Genomic DNA, 18,041 nt, shown 5'->3' with positions numbered 1-18,041 from the left:
GTGAGACAATGAACAAAAACACATAACAAGCTCTCGCTTGGCTATTGAACTATACAAATACATGCGTGGAATTAACTATACAAATACAAGCTCATCAATCATCATTATCTACTACAACAATCAAAAACTTGTAAGTAAAAACAAAACAATCAAAAACCCAGAAACAAATCAAATCTGTACGTTTGTGTTAGAGTAAACCCAGAAACTGAAAAATCAAAATCAAACCCAGTATCAAAACCCAAAAACCCAAAAACCCACAAACCCACAAACCCACTCGAGGAATCAAAATCAAATCTGTACGTTTACAACCCTAGATGACGAGATCGAGATGACGATTTGTTTACCTTATACAAATCGAGATGAGGAGATCACGAGAAGCAGAGCCGCAGAGGAGAAAGTGAGATGGAGGAGTTGAAAAGCCAGAGATGGAATCGAGATGAACAAATCGAAATCGCCTGAGAGGCTGAGAAAGTGAGAGAGAAAGACGAGAAAGAGAGAAGCTGCGAAATGAAAAAAAAAAGTTTCCCCCAAATTGAAAAAACCCTAATTTTTTAGGGTTATTGGACAGCCCACGTCCGAATTAGTTTGGACCATATATCAATGGGCTAAATTGGTTTTAGGCCCATTTGACCGTTTTAAATTTGGTAATGACCAAAACCAGTCCAAATTAATTTGTTCTGGACAGCCCATGGTTTTAGAGACCAATTGACATCTCTAATCGTGTTGCTCATTTCTTCCAAGAAGTCGATGTGCATCAGTCTCTCTTCGGGCATTGAGTCATCTATTGGAAGTGGATCCTCAATTCTCATTCTAGACAAATGGTCTGCCACCCCGTTTTCAATTCCCTTCTTATCGAGAATCTCTATGTCGAACTCTTGCAGAAGGAGGATCCATCTGAGGAGCCTGGGTTTGGTGTCCTTTTTTGAGTGCATGTACCTTAGGGTGGCATGATACGTGTAAACAATCACTTTAGATCCGACCAAGTAACTCCGGAATTTCTCAAACGCAAAGACCACAGCAAGGAGCTCCTTTTCAGTTGTCGCATACCTCGTCTGGGCATCGTCCATGGTTCTGCTGGCGTGGTAGATCACATGGAGCTTTTTATCTATCCTTTGGGCTAGTACTGCCCCCACAGCGTAATCTGATGCGTCACACATAATCTCATAAGGATGATCCCAATTAGGTGCTTGAACTATCGGTGCACTCACCAAAGCTTCCTTTATTTTGTTGAAAGCAACTAAATAATCCTTGTCGACAATAAACTATGCTGCCTTGCAAAGGAGCCGCGTTAACGGTCGCGCAATCTTAGAGAAGTCTTTAATAAATCGCCCGTAGAACCCCGTGTGACCCAGGAAGCTTCTGACATCTTTAACGGATTTAGGAGGTTGCAGTTAAAACATCACTTCTATCTTAGCTTTGTTAACCTCTATCCCATTTTATGAGATCTTGTGGCCTAGGACTATTGTCACGTCCGCGTCCCGCGATCCTAAAGAGGGGCAACTTGTTTTGAGGGAATTGATAGCTAAATGAGCTTGAGTAGCTAAGCTACTAGCTCAACTAGCTGGAATATGAGCTTAAAGAGCTCCGCGAGCTCGATGAACAAGTTCAGTCAGCTGCGGACAGCTCTCGGACAGCTAGAGTCAGCTCGACCAGCTGCCAGGAAGCTCGACCGAGCTCGGCCAGCTGGACTGTAGTGGACAGTGAACGAGTCTGCTGGGAGCTCGGATCTCGGTCATGGGACACGGTGACGAACAGGCATGGACGAACAGTCGTGACCGAACAGGCACGACCAGACAGGGGTGACCGAACAGGCATCATGACCGAACAGGCATGACCGAACCGACACGAACGATCGGTCATGGCCGAACAGGCACAGCCGGACAGGCACGGCCGAACGTACACGATCGAAGAATCTCGTCGGACAGGTACCTTTTGGGACCTAGACTTCGGCCAGGGCCCTATAAATAGAGGGCGTTGCTTTCATTTCTAGAGGACCACCATCGTCCATTCATTCGTCCATCAACGCCTAAGAAGAAAAGGGGGTGCGGCTCGGCGAATACTACGGTACATCGTCCGAACTGATGCGCACGCTACCTCTCTATCGACGGTACGATGAGACGAGCGATGGTTCGACAATTGGGTCGAGCCGATCGAAGGATTAGCGGCAGTTCAGACATGGAGTCAGACTGATCGCAGGACAATCGACGGTTCGATCGTAGCATCGGACCGATCAAAAGGGGCATCGACGATCCGCGTCCAATGGACGGATCGATCGAGGATTGACGGGTGATTCGATCGCTAGTCGGATCGGGCGATCAAAAGATCAACAATACGAGCTGTAGGTTGGATCAATCGGTCGGGTGGTCGGCAAGTCCGTCGGAAGTATCGGCCTGGTCGGAGGTCTATCAACGATTCGATTATGGGTTCGGATCGTTCGATCGGACCTGGCTCTGATACCAAGACCGACGAGTTGACCGAGGAATCAAGGTATGACCGATAGGTCAACGAACGGTATGTCCGGTAACAAGCTTTGGACACGAGTGGAACGGGAAGCCGACAGCGCAACCGATTGCCGTGAACCGAAGGGACTATAAGTCCCTATCCCTAATCTGTGCAGGCCTGTGGGGTTGGTTGGTTGTATGGTTAAGCACAAAGGGATGGGTTAAGGTTAAAATGATATTCAGCTGCGTATAAAGGTCTACAAAGCAAGGCCGTGAGCCAAAGCTAAGTGGACGAGTTAGAGGATATTCGGCCAGGAATAGGGCCGAACGGAAGCCGTGACCGCAGACGCTGGGACGTCCGAGTCGGGGTCTTTCAACTATCTCCTCCTGAACCATAAAGTGGCACTTTTCCCAATTTAACACTAGGTTGGTCTCTTCACACCTTTTGAGTACCTTGCAGAGGATTGGAAGACAGGATGAGAAAGAGGCTCCATAAACCGAGAAGTCATCCATGAAAATCTCCACCATCTCTTCTATTAAATCCGAGAAGATAGACGTCATGCATCTTTGAAAAGTTGCGGGAGCGTTGCACAAACCAAAGGGCATCCTCTTATAGGCAAAAGTACCATAAGGGTAGGTGAATGTCGTTTTCTCCTGGTCGGCAGGGTGTATAGGGATTTAAAAAAATCCACTGTACCCGTCAAGGGAACAGTAGTAGGGATGGTAAGCGAGCCTTTCCAGCATCTGGTCGATGAAAGGCAGGGGAAAGTGATCTTTCCTAGAGGCCGCATTAAGCTTCCTATAGTCAATACACATTCGATGACCGGTTATTGTCCTTGTGAGAATTAGCTCATCTTTCTCGTTTTTGACAACGGTGATTCCACCTTTCTTCGGAACGCAGTGCACCAGGGATACCCAAGTACTATCAGAGATGGGGTAGATAACTCTAGCATCGAGCAACTTCAGGATTTCCTTTTTCACCACTTCTTTCAGGTTCGGATTCAGCCGACGCTGAGGTTCTACACTAGAATACGATTCGTCCTCTAGGTTTATCCTATGGGTGCAGAGATCAGGGGACATACCCTTGATGTCTTCTAGAGTGTAGCCTATTGCTCCTCTATAATTTCTTAACTGAGTGCAAAGCAATTTCAGCTCTTTTTCGGACAAGCTAGAATTGACGATAACTGGATAGGTTGAATTAGGTCCCAAGAAGGTGTACTTTATCCCGGACGGAAGAGGTTTGAGTTCTACTTTAGGTGCCTTTAACTGGGACCAATCATCAGTGGTTTGGAGTTGCGACTCGGAGTGGTGCTCAATCATCCTGCTCGGTGGGATGGTCGTGTTAGTTATCGGGCTGGTGATCGGGTGGTCTGGTGTTGAGCAGCTACATGACATGACGCAGGAGGTGACAATTGATTTGTTCAAGCTTCGGTTGTCGAGCATCATTGTCTCCTTCTCAGCCTCCCTCATGTCCTCACTTAACTCCGGCTTGATGATTGCTCGATAAGTGTCAAGCAATTCTTTATAGAGCTCTGTTTCTTGGTGTACGAATCCCTCCTCACCATCTTTTGTTAGAGCTGTCTGTAGGCTATCCCCGAGTGTTATCTCCTCAAACGCCTCCTCACGTAATTTTTCCAACTCCTCTATCCAGAAAGTTTGCCCCGCGATTTTGGGCTTTTTCATAGTTTCCCGAATGTCAAACTGCATGGTAAGGTCTTCCCCCAGCTTCAGATCGATCTTCCCGTTCCTCACATTTATCATTGCTCCTGCGGTGGCTAAAAATGGTCGTCCTAAGATTAGCGGATCCCTTGGTTCTACATCCATCTCCAAGACCATGAAGTCGGTTGGTACGTCTACTTACCCTACCTTGACCGGCAAGTCTTCCAATACTCCCCTCGGCAACCTTGTAGTTTGATCCGCCATAACTAGTTGGATGTCGGTGGGCTTGAATTTCTCAAATCCAAGACGTTTGGCTACAGTTATAGGCATTAAGATGATTGATGCCCCCAAGTCACAGAGACATCTTCCAAACGTCAAAGGTCCGATCGAGCAAGGTAACGTGAACAATCCCGGGTCGCTCAGTTTCTTAGATGCAATAGTTCTCTGGATGATAACACTACATTCGTGATTGAGTATGACCATTCCTTGAACTTGTTTGATCCGCTCTATCAGCGCATCTTTCAGGAATTTCTGGTAAGGGGGTATGAGGGTGAAGGCATCCATTAGAGGCATGCGAAGCTCGAGCACCTTCATCTGTTTTTCGAACAATGCCTTGTATTTCTCAAGAAGTTCTTTGCGAAACCGTCCAGGAAATGGCAACGGTGGCTTGTAAGGTGGAGGGATGAATCGCCTCTCTTTCCATTTCTCTCTTCCTGGTTTGTCTGTATGTAGTGGACTGACTGGAATGTCTACCCGATCATCTATCTGGGTGGTGTGATCGGGTACAGGGTCGGGTTGCTCTGTGGAATGGTTTGGTGGATGAGCAGGAGTGGGTGGCTCACGGAGATCCTCCCCATCTAAGTCATTGCTGTCCGCAGTGATGTTTGGTGGTGCCTCACAGGTGGTAAGTGGCGTCTACTCCGTAGGGCTATGGCGAGCGCAGACTCCTGACTTTTTAAAGTTGAAGCCAATTTATCTGTAAGCATCTGAATTCGAGAGCTCAAAGCATCAAACTTGATGTATAGTTTCTGATAATTGGCAGATAAGCGGTTGGCGAGATCATCGAATCTTGTATTTATCTGTACGGCATCGGTCTTCTGAGATGACAGGACTTGGTGCATCATTGAGAGCAAATCGAGGGATGAGGAAATGTGTGAGGTTATTGGGCGGTTACTCTGGTGATTTGGGATGTAGTTGTTGTACCCTTTATTGTAACCGCCTTGGTCGTTGATGTAGTTCACATCCTCTAGCTGAGCACTCTCCCCATCTTGTTGCTGAAACTGGTCTTCTTCTGAGATGGCATGGACATGCTGCTGCTGGCTGAGGAGCTTATCCAATTTGTCATTGAGGGCTTTCATGTCTCTCTTGTACTTGGCATCATCCTCTCCAGAAGAGCGTATTGTGCGATCATACTCTTCATTGTAATGCCCATCAGATTGGGCTAAGTTCTCCACTAGATCCCAACCTTCATCAACATCCTTTTTGTGGAAATTACCATTACTAGCGGTGTCCAGCAACATCCTTATCTTAGGGACTACTCCTCGGTAGAGTGTACTTAGCAATGATGCATTACTGAATCCATGGTGAGGGTATCTGCTTGTGTATCCCTTGAAACGTTCCCAAGCTTCACTGAACGTCTCATTGCTTTTCTGAACAAAGCTGGAGATGTCATTTCGCAGCCTTGCGGTTCTGGAGTTGGAGTAAAATTTGGCTAGAAATGCCTTTTGCATACTTCCCAAGTGGTGATGGACTCCTTGGGGAGTGATTTGTCCCAGATGTGTGCTTTGTCTCCCAAAGAAAATGGGAAAAGTCGGAGTTTGAATCCATCTTCACTAACTCCATTTATCTTTCTTAGGTTACAGAGCCTATCGAACTCATCCAGATGATCCAATGGGTCCTCCATTGGCAGACCATGAAATTTTTTGCTTTGTATCATCTGGATGAGACTACTCTTGATCTCAAAGTTGTTGTTTTCAACAGCAGGTGGCACAATGTCATGTCTTTGAGTGTGAGTAGATGGAGCATCTCCTGCTCCTATGTTGGTCCTCTCTTGAGGAGCTGGTGGACCATTCTGATTATCCATGACCTCCTCAATCGTAGTTTGTTGTGGTTGCTGGACTTGTTGTTGATGGAGTAACCTTGGTATGTCGATGTTGTCGATGAAAGGACTCAAGTGTTGGCTACCCTTGGATCGTGTTTGCATGCAAAATCAGTTAACCGAGTGAGTACACAAAGGTCTACCCGATCTAGGTGATCAAAGGCTTTGGCTCATAACACAATGGTTCGTATATAACCATTTTGCAATTGCGTAGATAGCTTTAATGTAACAATCCCACCATGCAAGTAATGTAAGTAAATCTGTTTGGAGACCCAAAAAACCATTTGTTCACCTTGCCCGCTTATTCCTCCCGACCCTACTTCTGATCACGGACAGCTACACTATTCTTCTAACAAGGCCTTAGCCGTTTTACAAAAAGCACTATAGTATATTTTATCAGACACAAGAAAGAAAGAAAAAGTACTACAGTATAGTATTATACTTGAGATTAGATTTTTTTTTCTTCGTAAAATGGATAAACTAGGACAAATATCTTGAGTGAAAGAAAACAAGAGAAACAATTAACTAGAAAAATATTATATAGTTAGGGTTTTTTGAAGACTCTGCCGGCGATAAGAGCAGCTTCCATGACAATGGAGATGACATCAATCACTTCATCAGCATCGCATTTGTTACCTTTGAACGTCGGTTGCTTCTTCTGGCTGAAATTGTTCATGCAGTTAATGAACTTCTGACTACACTCCTGGCTTAGATAGTCATCTACACATTAATAATAACATATTATATAAGTAAAAACAAATGTAACACTTTATAGTTATAACTTATAACTTATAAGTGGGAGTAGAATTAGAAATAGAGAGAGTCGTTGTGGTTCGTTACTATTCTTGGATTGGACACAAGCATCATGGTTCATGCAACAAGAATCAAGACCATCACAAGGTCTCTCACCAGGACATCCACTGTAAAGTAGTCCACAATACTTCCCATACCTCAGAAATGGAGGCACTGTCCAATTTTACAAATTATAATCATGTCTCATGCATACATAAGCGAATTTTTATTACAAAGAAGCAGCTTTGAGATTATGTTACCTGAACAGAACTCTGATTCACATTTCCGGCTACATTCTTTACTCTGCCAAAACAAATCAAGATCATTATAAACCGGACTAAACCAAAGGACATAGCAAGTACCAAAATTCCCGGTTTATACTAGAATATGAAAGCATCATATATGATCGGTTAAGTTTGACTGACCAAGGAAATGGAGGGATGTGTGAGCTGAACACCGACGTTAAGCGCAGAGACGGAGACAGCGAAGAAGAAAAGGAAAGAGAAAAGTATGATCGGAGCCGCCATAGTTGAACTGGAAAGCTCGGAAAGTGAGAAGAATATAACTTTGGTTTTGGTGAAAATGAAATGAGTAAGGAAGAAGGTAGAAGACGAAGAGCCTGTGACTCTGTCTTTGGCTTCTTCTATCTCGTGACTCATATGTTTGGTAATGGCACAATAATGAATGTGATTCTACATATTTTACCCCTATCTAATCTAGTGACCCTTTCGTCGTCACATTTATTTAGTTTTCCTCACACGTAAATTATTAAATCTTGACTCTCGAGCATTCTTAACTGGAGTATACAGCTCACCATTAAATATGATTATTGGTGGTATCATTGTACAAAATCGCTTAACTGGAGTAAAACCGGTTGGTGAAAGCTAATCATTATTGGTGGTTTTCTTCTATTCCAACTTTCTTTATTTCTTTCTATTATTTTTTTGTTTTATTTTTTCCTATTGGAAAATGAGATACGTATCCAGATTTTCTATGCATCCACATGTACGTATATCTATTTTACCTAACGTCCTTGTATAATCATGCCATAAATAAATAAACATCTATAATCTCGGTGTTGGTATGTAATCAAGTAAGTTTTTATATGCCACAAAAAAAGCAATAGAACCAAAAAATGTAATAGTCTAGCGTAGTTTGATTTCGTTTCTTTTTGCAGGTTTCTTTAAATTTGAACGGTTTATCCTGATTATATGAGTTTCACGTGTGTATTTGTCAATGAAACGATACCTTCTTTATCGTCTCATTGTGGTCTTTATAAAGAAGACTTAAGACAGAAAAAAATGAGAAGAAAAACTATATAATATCAGAACAGAGATCTCAAACAAAGAGACTTTCTCTCCTCTTATATATGTTGTTGATTGATTTGATGATATTATGTTCAAGTATGTTATATGTTGTTTAGTTAAAAAATGGAAGAATGTAAAATCATAGATGATATATCAAAACATTTGCAAACTGATGATTTATTTGATAATTTAAAGAAACAGAATTGTTTCTTTTGTAACCGAGGATTAATGGGTTGTTGTTCCAACACATCATCCTACATCCTACTATATTAATTGAGAAGTACAAATATGAAACTAACCTTAAAATGTGTAAAAAATTACATTAAATTGCCATTAGAAAAAATTAATTAAGATTAGTTAATTAAATAAATGAATATAATTAATTAAAATAAAAAACGCTAACAGAACAAATATAAAAAAATTTAGAAAATTAAAAAGAATCTATTCAAATCAAAACTAATTTGAACTTGAAAAACAAAATAATAAAAAAAAAATTAACAGCTAAAATTTTTTAAAATAAAGATAATTATTAATTAAAAAAATTTCTCTCTCTAATAAAATTATGGACGAAAATTACTAAATTTTTTTTTGAGAAATATAAACCAATCAGAATTTCAAAAACTAAGATTTAATATTCAAGTAGACAATAAAATTATTTTTAATAACTAGATTTCGAAGATTTTATTAAGATTTCAAATTGTTATTCTCCTATCATCTTTATTTTATTTTATTTACAAATTGTTTGAAATTTTCATATAATACTTATGATTAATAAATATGCAAAAAATTTCTGCATATGTTGTGATTTGAATTTTTTAAAATGAAGATATATTACTCTTTTTTATTGTAAAAGATATATTACTCAATCTATGAAAAAAAAATGTTTATTATTAATTTTCACATTGGCGGGTTGATAAAACTAAATTTATATAGTTGATAAATTAATAAATTTTATTTTCTCACAATTATAATATTAAAATTACTACTTCATATTTCATAATTTATTTGATAAAATTTGTGGTTATATAGATTTTATTCGATTAGATTTTAAAAATCTTAGATGTTAACTTTTTAAGTACGAATTAGTTCTGATTCTAATAGATTTTTTTTCCTTTTCTACAATTTATTTTATTTTATGTGTCCTCTATTTTCGTTTTTAATTAAAATCTATTTAATTAATCTTAATTAAGTTTTTATAATGGCAATTGAATGTAATTTTTTACACATTTTAAGGTTAGTTTCATATTTGTACTTCCCAATTAATATAATACTAGGTACAATCCCGCGGAAAACCGCGGGCTGAACTTTTTTTAGATGAAAATTTGTAATGATTTATTTTGTTATTATGTTATTTATAATGATATTTGATTAAAAATTTGTTTCTTATATTATAATTTTTGTATTTTAAAAATGTTTATTGATAACCTGTCAATAAAACATTTACATTTAATGAATAAAATTTTTTAAACTTTTGTCAATTAAATGAATACCTTATTATAGTTGTGAAGTAACTAAAAATAACTAACATGTAAAAAAGAGCAACTAAATCTTATATGTTAATTTTTTTTTAGTACGATTTAGTTTTGATTCTAATAGATTTTTTTTTTATTTTACTTTTCTACAATTTATTTTATTTGATTGTGTCTCCTATTTTTGTTTTTAATTATAATACGATTTTAGAATATTATAATATTTTATTTTTTGATGTATATTACAGTTTTATATTGTTTGTTTGTTGTATTTGCATCAATATTTTGTGAAATATGAAGCAGTAATTTTAATATTATAATTGTGAGAAAATAAAATTTATTAATTTATCAACTATATAAATTTAGTTTTACCAACTCGCCAATGTGAAAATTAAAATAAACATTTTTTCATAAATTGAGTAATATATCTTTTACATTAAAAAAAGTAATATATCTTCATTTTAAAAAATTCAAATCACAACATATGCAGAATTTTTTTGCCCATTTATTAACTCATAAGTATTATATGAAAATTCCAAACAATTTGTAAATAAAATAAAATAAAGATGATAGGAGAATAATAATTTGAAATCTAAATAAAATCTTTGAAATCTAGTTATTAAAAATAATTTTATTGTCTACTTGAATATAAAATCTTAGTTTTTGAAATTCTGATTGGTTTATATTTCTTTAAAAAAAAATTAGTAATTTTCGTCCATAATTTTATTAGAGAGAGAAAATGTTTTTTTTTAATTAATAGTTATCTGTATTTTTAAAAATCTTAGTTTTTAATTTTTATTTTTTTCAAGTACAAATTAGTTTTGATTTGAATAGATTCTTTTTAATTTTCTAAATTTTTTTATTTTTGTTCTGTTAGCGTTTTTATTCTTAATTAATTATATTTATTTATTTAATTAACTAATCTTAATTTATTTTTTCTAATGGCAATTTAATGTAATTTTTTACACATTTTAAAGTCAGTTTCATATTTGTACTTCTCAATAAATATAATACTAATTCGTACTATATTAATAAGAACTAATTCGTACTTAAAAAAAGTTAACATCTAAGATTTTTAAAATCTAATCGAATAAAATCTATATAACCACAAATTTTATCAAAAAACATTTCCAGCACGGGGTTAAAATTTTTATCAAAAATCTAATCGAATAAAATATATAATAGTTTCGTTTAACGGCTTAGATTTTAAACATTAATAAATAAAAAATAAAAGATATAGATATAGTATCTTATCTATTTAAAAAAGTTATAATTTTTTTAAACCACACCGTTCTTTAGGAAAATAAAATTAAGTTGAGATTTAAATATATTCAATACTTGAAAGTGTTTATTCAAAGAGGTTTTTCAGAACCTTCACTAGCTATATTTAGTTGCTCTTTTTACATGTTAGTTATATCTTTTTACTTACTTCACAACGATAGCATGAATTGGGTTTAATTGACAAATGTTTAAACAATTTCATTCATTACATCCAAATGTTTTATTGACAGGTTTTCAATAAAAAAAATTAAAATACAAAAATTTTAATTTAAGCGAACCAAATTTTTAATCACAAACTATTATAAATAACATAATAATAAAATAAATTATTACAAATTTTCATCAAAAAAAATTCAGTTCGCAGTTTTCCGCGGATTAGTACCTAGTTGTAGTTAAATCATGTGTCGTCATTGAATTATTTATGATTTTATCGTTTTCACGTAATAAAATATTAATAAAATCTAAATATTATAATTATGATTTATTGTTTAAAAATATACGTAAATTTCAAATAAATTAGAGTAATTTGAAGTTTAGAAAACCACCCACATGTAGAGAAGGTAGGGACAAGACTCTGTTTATGCTTTAACAAAAGTTTCTATTCATATATTTAGAGAATAAGGTGGCCTGTCACGTTGTAATGGCTAATAAAAAACAGGATCATGTTATACCAAATGCACTTTTACCACGTTAAAGAATAAGACTTTCGAAGTCTAATAGATCATATATAATCATAACTCATGAGAAACGTAGCTAAACAATAGATATATATGGATAATTATAAGTAATAACATATAATTTAAGCCCAAACATAGCATAAACATCACGGGCCAACAAACAAGACATCAATCACTTGAACAGAAGCATAATAATTTATATAATAATGATAGTAATGCCCCGATCCATTGAAGCCCTCGAGAATACTTATGCGTCTCTGTCCCTTTTACATTCCACTGGCATGACCGGGAACCTAGTCCGGTCGGTACAATAGTTGTAGATGGTCCACTTCGAGCGGACCCATTTGAGACGACGCCATTGGTAAGCGTCAAGGTCACGAAATTCCTTTTGGTCCCACCACATGCGGCCTTGGGTGGCACAGTACTTAGCCTCCACAGAAGCTTGGCAACCATCAATGTGGAATCCTTTGTAGGATGCAATGAAAGGTGCATTGGCCCAATTGGTTTTCTCTAAACCGCCTCTCGTGGCCCAATCATCTGCGTTCCAAAGGCTCGAGTAAAGCTTCATCGGTTGGTTGAATGGGAAACGCACTCCTAGATCCTTGGAGTTCTTGAACGTTCGGATTGGTATGTTGTCAACAAAGAATCTGATAAAGAAAAATCGGTTTTAGTAAACCACACCGGTTTAAAGTAAACACATGACTCTCATAGTCTATTAACTTGAAAACCCCACAACAGAGACTAGTGAGTGAGTCACGTAGGCTAGGCTCATTTCAACATTAGAAAGAAACAAAAAATGAGAAAGCTGAAATGTGTTGAACTTTTTGACTCAAAAGTCTCTCTGTCTAAGATAATCTTACAAGACCCCACTACTTTTGATAAGATCAAGATTGGGCCACGCCCAAGGTTAAGAAAAATAATACCAATAATTTGAAAATGCACCGAACAATGAAAAAAAGTAAAAAAATAATAATAAACAGTAGTAGGACCATTTTAATACTGACAACTTTTCACCATATAATAATATATACGAATAAAATGTGTGCAATGTAAGTAATGAGAGGATAGAGGTCAATTCATACACGATCTGGTACATGTTCCAGAGGATGGAGTAAGTGTGGTAAGCCTTAGATGGATCGAACCAGAGATAGATGCGTTGTTCTCTGTTTCCTTTTCCTCCTGTGAACACATTCGTCTGCAATATTGCTGGTTGTCCTGTCCTGTTCCCAAGAAACTCGAAGTCTATCTCGTCATGCTCGTTGTTGGTCGATGACAGCTTCACACACATTCATACAAATTAATTATTTTGAAGGTTGAGATCTGTGTATTAATTAGATTAGTAGGGAAAGAGACTCACATAGAATGCTGTGACGACTCCAGCTGTGTCACCAGCCGGAAGCTTTATGTGCATACTGAAATGTCCAAACAAATATGACCCTTTTGATTGAAACCCTGTCCCTGTTTTTTTCATACACAAGTAACAAAGTGAGTGAGTGGTGTACCAAAGATCTTGGGGCCTAAGGTGAATGACAAAAACAAAATAGATGTTTTATACATTCTACAAAATAAAATTTAAATACTGTTTTGTAGAATATTAGAAATTATTAATGATTAATCTAATGAAATGAAAATGTAGTTTTAAAAGCAAAAAAAAGTAGCACTTAAATATAAAGCTTTTGTTTATGTACCAAATAAAGTTTTAAAAGAACATCAAAACATAGTTTGCTCACTAGAGTTTCGGTAATAGTAAATGTACCAGTGTATTTATCGAGGATGAGCTGAAGTTCGGAACCACCTCTGAACTGTTTCTGGTGGTCAAAAGCCCAAGTTGGGACGTAGTTACGGCCAAAGGGTACATCAATGGCCTTGCGTGGAGGAATAGCCATCACCATTGTTGAAGTAGCCATTAGAAACAGAGCCATTAGAGCCCATGGAGATGAAGAAACTCCCATGGGTGTGTTTAGAAAGAGATAGAGAGAAAGATGATGATGATGGTGAGAGAAGTTAAAGGGGGTGTGGGTGGCTTTATATAATAACGACTTGTTTCTTAGGAGGCTCTCTTCTTTTTTACGATAATTATTATTTTTTTATTATAATTTTCTTATTCAAGTTTCTCGGACCTTTCTATTTCATTTTTTTTTATTAAATTTTTTAACAATGGCTTACAACTGTAATATAGACATCATACGTACAGCTATACAGCTTTCACAATCAATTACTTATTTGAACTGTGAAATACATCTTTATGCATTGTTGGGTGAATAATGAATGTTGATGATTCAATTTTGTGGTGAGATTTTTCATTTTTGTTGCACAAAACTAAACAACTCTTCAGTTTTATTTATGATAACTAAACAACTCTTTATAAATTGTCCCACTCTTTATATAAACATTTTACTTAATGGTATTTGGTATCTAAATCAGACGAATGTTAGATTTTCAATAAACTTGTCCTTCTATATAAGTTTAATACTCTTGTTTTGAGAAGATATCTTGGTCAAATCAAGTAATCATAATAGATAGGTAATGAACTTTTTTTTTAATAAACTTTATCGGTTGATCCAGTCAAATTTTCTTGCCCAAAAGAAAAAAAAATCCAGTCAAATTCTAGGAACACACCAAAGTATTACAAAATGGTTTTTTTAAATGATAATTGATAAGTATGAACTTAAATACAATGAAATTAATTTTATTAGTAACAAATGTATAGATACTTATCGTGTCAGATAAATACTCATCCTGTCAGGTAATCTCTATTGGGAACCAACCAAAAAAATCTACTAGCTAAATAGTTAAAAAAAAATATTTTGGCTAATATAAAAGTTAAAATTTTCCAACATATTAAGGTGTTCTAAGCTGTTGTTACTATTACAATGGCTTTGCATCATGTGGAACTGTTTCTATCCGGAACCAAAAAAGAACTACTATAGTTAGCTTAACAATTTTGAACATTTTTTACCTATATCATGGTGTGAAATAAATTTTCAACATCTTATGATATTCCAACACTACTATCAAAATATTAGAAGATTACAAAGCAATAATGTAAAACATTGTCATACATAGAAGAAAAATAGTGAATATTTGTGGAACATATCTAAGCATAATAATAGAATCCATTGTTAAAAAGTACATTAAAAAAAAGATTATTAAAATGTAACTGTCGGACACCATAAGGGTGGCTCCATGTGTCCTCCCTACACTATGCGTTAACGGTTATACCACCACTTCTCTCCCTTATCTCTCTCACTTCATTTATATATTTTTTAGTTTAAGGTAATTTAATAATAATAATAATACATTATGATTTCATTAGTTAAACTTTAATGTCGGAGTAAATTGCCACTTTTTGTGTGTCCCCAAGTTCTCTCTCCGCCAATTTTGGTCCAAGACTTTTTGACAAGTATATTTTTATATAGTTATTATTCATAATATTTAAACCCAAAACATATTGGAATTTAAGGGTCTGACCGGTGCAGGTTCTATCCTCACTAGTACAGTGTTTTCGTTGGGAAAACGGCTTATTCTTCCATGAACTTTGTTACTTTATCGTATTCATACACAGAATTTTGAGTTGTGCTTATAACCACATAAACTTAACTTAAATTTTAATTTCCTATCTGAACTATCCAAAATCGGTCAAAACCAACAAATCAACAAACAATGTTACTGTTCCATTAACATATGCTAACTAGGATGTCGTGTTTGCAGTTTAAAATGCCACGTAATATCATGAAACGACGTCGTTTCAACTATTTAAATATAAAATGAGACAAAAATATTCATGTATCTAGAGTCGAACACTCAACCTCTAGTTCACAAAATCACCACAGGGCCAACTGAACCAAAGCAATTTTATTAGTGTATTATTCGGTGATAGATATTTATATGTTGCTTGCAATAGATGAAAAATAACAAAACCTAAAAAAAAAGAATTTTCTCTTTTGTTTCTCATCTCCCGTCTATACGACGAGCCGCCATCAATTACAATACCCAAAAATTACGCTGAAATCATATCAATCTATTAATTGCAAAATATTTTTTTCTTCCACAACCCATCTTCTACAAGACTGTGAATCTACCAGTAAAACCTAAGAAATCGATCCAAAAGAGAAGTTATTGATTCAGATCAAATTGTAAAAGGGAAAAAAATTTAAAGGCCATAGATTAAAGCTGGAACAAGGATTCATATATTCATAATGAGAGCCATTCAAGTACAAAAAAAAATTGCAGGAAATCGGAAAAGAGAAAGTAGAGAGAGAAAAAGTGTTTTTGTTAGTTTATATATATAAATCTCGTAATTCGTTTGTAATGAAAGTTTCCTTGGCTCAGGAAGTTCTGATTTTAATTAAGAGACTATGAAATTGTGGGTTCGAATCTAAGTGAGGTAGATTTTGTCTCTATTTTTGTTTAAATAGCTGACACGACATCGTTTCATAGTATTATGTGGTATGTTACACTGCAAACACGACATCCTAGTCAGCATATGTTAACGGAACAGTAATACCGTTTGTCGATTTGTTGGTTTTGACCGGTTTTGAATAGTTCATGTAGGAAATTCAAATTTAAATTAAGTTTATGTGGTTACAAGCACGACTCAAAGTTCTGTGAATGAATACGATAAAGTAACAAAATTCATGGGGGAATAGGCCGTTTTCCCTCTTTTCGTTTCTTTTTACATTAACAGAACTATTATTAAACCACATGAACAAATCCGTTGAATCGGATAAAGCAATAAACTAGAGACATCACATAAACAAACTACTGCATTCCNAAAAAAAAAAAAAAAAAAAGAGAGGTTTGCAAAATTACTTTCCTCTCTCTATTACATTACCATAAATAGCTGGCTAGACATCGTAAAAAAATGATTAACATCGAACAGAGCCTACCCAACTATCATCACTTAGTTTAGTTGCATCTTAGACATTGCAAGAGGAGACTTCAAATGTGGCTATTGAACCCGTTTAATTTGCCAGACTGTTAGAGGTCGAAATTCTTGATTTTGGTTCGAGTATATGAGACTTGAAAAGTCGCCCAAACAAAAATACCAAACTAGATTTCTTACTTTTTATTTTATATTTAGTACTTTATCTTAGAATGATTGGTTGTGATACACTGGTATAAATACTTGTAAGTTTTAGTGATATCAAATGTTGGCTATATATAGATTTGTTAGTTCTTATTGTAAAAATTTGAGCCGTTGGTACATTAAACAAACTTGTGAATTCTATAAAATTTCTAAGAAATAGTGAATCTATGTATAAAATAAATCAATAAACCACTAGTATTCATTAATCTATGTATGATATAAATCAGTAAATCTATGAGTGAAATGTGGCATTAAGCATATGAAGATCCATAGCCTCCCGATTAAAATACATAATTTTGGATCTAGAAAATTATTTTGTCAAAAAAATATATATCTAGAAAATTAGAAACGGTCATTTACAACAAAACAAAACACATATATATATATATATATATATATATATATATATATATATCTATTTATATGTTATATGAAATATCACGACTCAAAATTATTAAAATTCTAATATACTAAACATTAAAGATAGATTTAACCTTTTACCTTACACAAAATATTTCAAAAAATACAAAATCAAATAGTATCATAAATCACGATAATTAGGAAAAAAACATCAATTTTCAAAAAAGTAGATAGGATACATCGAGATAGGATCCATGAGAGCAGTGAACCAGTCACTAGGTAGCGGCATGGGACATGAGATATCACGGTAGCTCAAAAGATCACCCTCGAGAAAATTGATGAGTGACAGGATAGTCACGGTCGAACGATCTTGTGACGTTAGAAGTAGAGCCATAGCCAAGAAAACCACCAGATTGAGGGGCATTAACATGAGCAAAGCATTGGAAAAGATTCTGTAGAGCACATCTAATCTAGAAGAGATATATAAACAATCAAGCTTGATCAAAAGAGACAACCATAACCTTTATCCAGCTTAATTCATCCCTAAGATCTCTACACACTATTCAGATCTACTAAACATGATAAACAAAATCATAAACCCAGAAATCAATGAAACTTGCATGATTAGATAGATGAGATGAAGATCTACAATATTGAAGAAGAAATCAAACTCAAATTCTCAATACTTAGAAAGTTATGGAACCAACAAGTATCAAAGATTTATGAGAAAATACAAAAGGTGGCTAATGATCTAAGCAAAAAAATAGATAATTCCCAAAAGGGTAAAAACTAGGTTTCTTAGATATTTTCTCTCTAAAGTGGCCTATTTGCGGCCATAGAGTACAAGGGTTTATATAGGAGAGAGGGG

General features: G+C 35.4%; 2 protein-coding genes across 2 annotated transcripts; both read right to left on the bottom strand.

The window, feature by feature from the left end:
• On the bottom strand, positions 6,609–7,688 carry LOC104699368 (phospholipase A2-alpha). Its single transcript, XM_010468827.2, has 4 exons — positions 7,416–7,688; positions 7,251–7,293; positions 7,039–7,164; positions 6,609–6,918 (listed from the first exon to the last, which is right to left on the bottom strand). The coding sequence occupies exons 1-4, from the start codon at positions 7,647–7,649 to the stop codon at positions 6,743–6,745; spliced, it is 579 nt and encodes a 192-aa protein (XP_010467129.1). The 5' UTR covers positions 7,650–7,688; the 3' UTR covers positions 6,609–6,742.
• On the bottom strand, positions 11,776–13,725 carry LOC104747228 (xyloglucan endotransglucosylase/hydrolase protein 4-like). Its single transcript, XM_010468826.2, has 4 exons — positions 13,481–13,725; positions 13,082–13,182; positions 12,807–13,000; positions 11,776–12,371 (listed from the first exon to the last, which is right to left on the bottom strand). The coding sequence occupies exons 1-4, from the start codon at positions 13,674–13,676 to the stop codon at positions 11,972–11,974; spliced, it is 891 nt and encodes a 296-aa protein (XP_010467128.1). The 5' UTR covers positions 13,677–13,725; the 3' UTR covers positions 11,776–11,971.

The sequence above is a fragment of the Camelina sativa genome, chromosome 15 (genome assembly GCF_000633955.1).
Source record: "Camelina sativa cultivar DH55 chromosome 15, Cs, whole genome shotgun sequence".
NCBI classification, from domain to species: Eukaryota; Viridiplantae; Streptophyta; class Magnoliopsida; order Brassicales; family Brassicaceae; genus Camelina; species Camelina sativa.
This window is presented reverse-complemented; position numbering and strand designations above follow the sequence as displayed.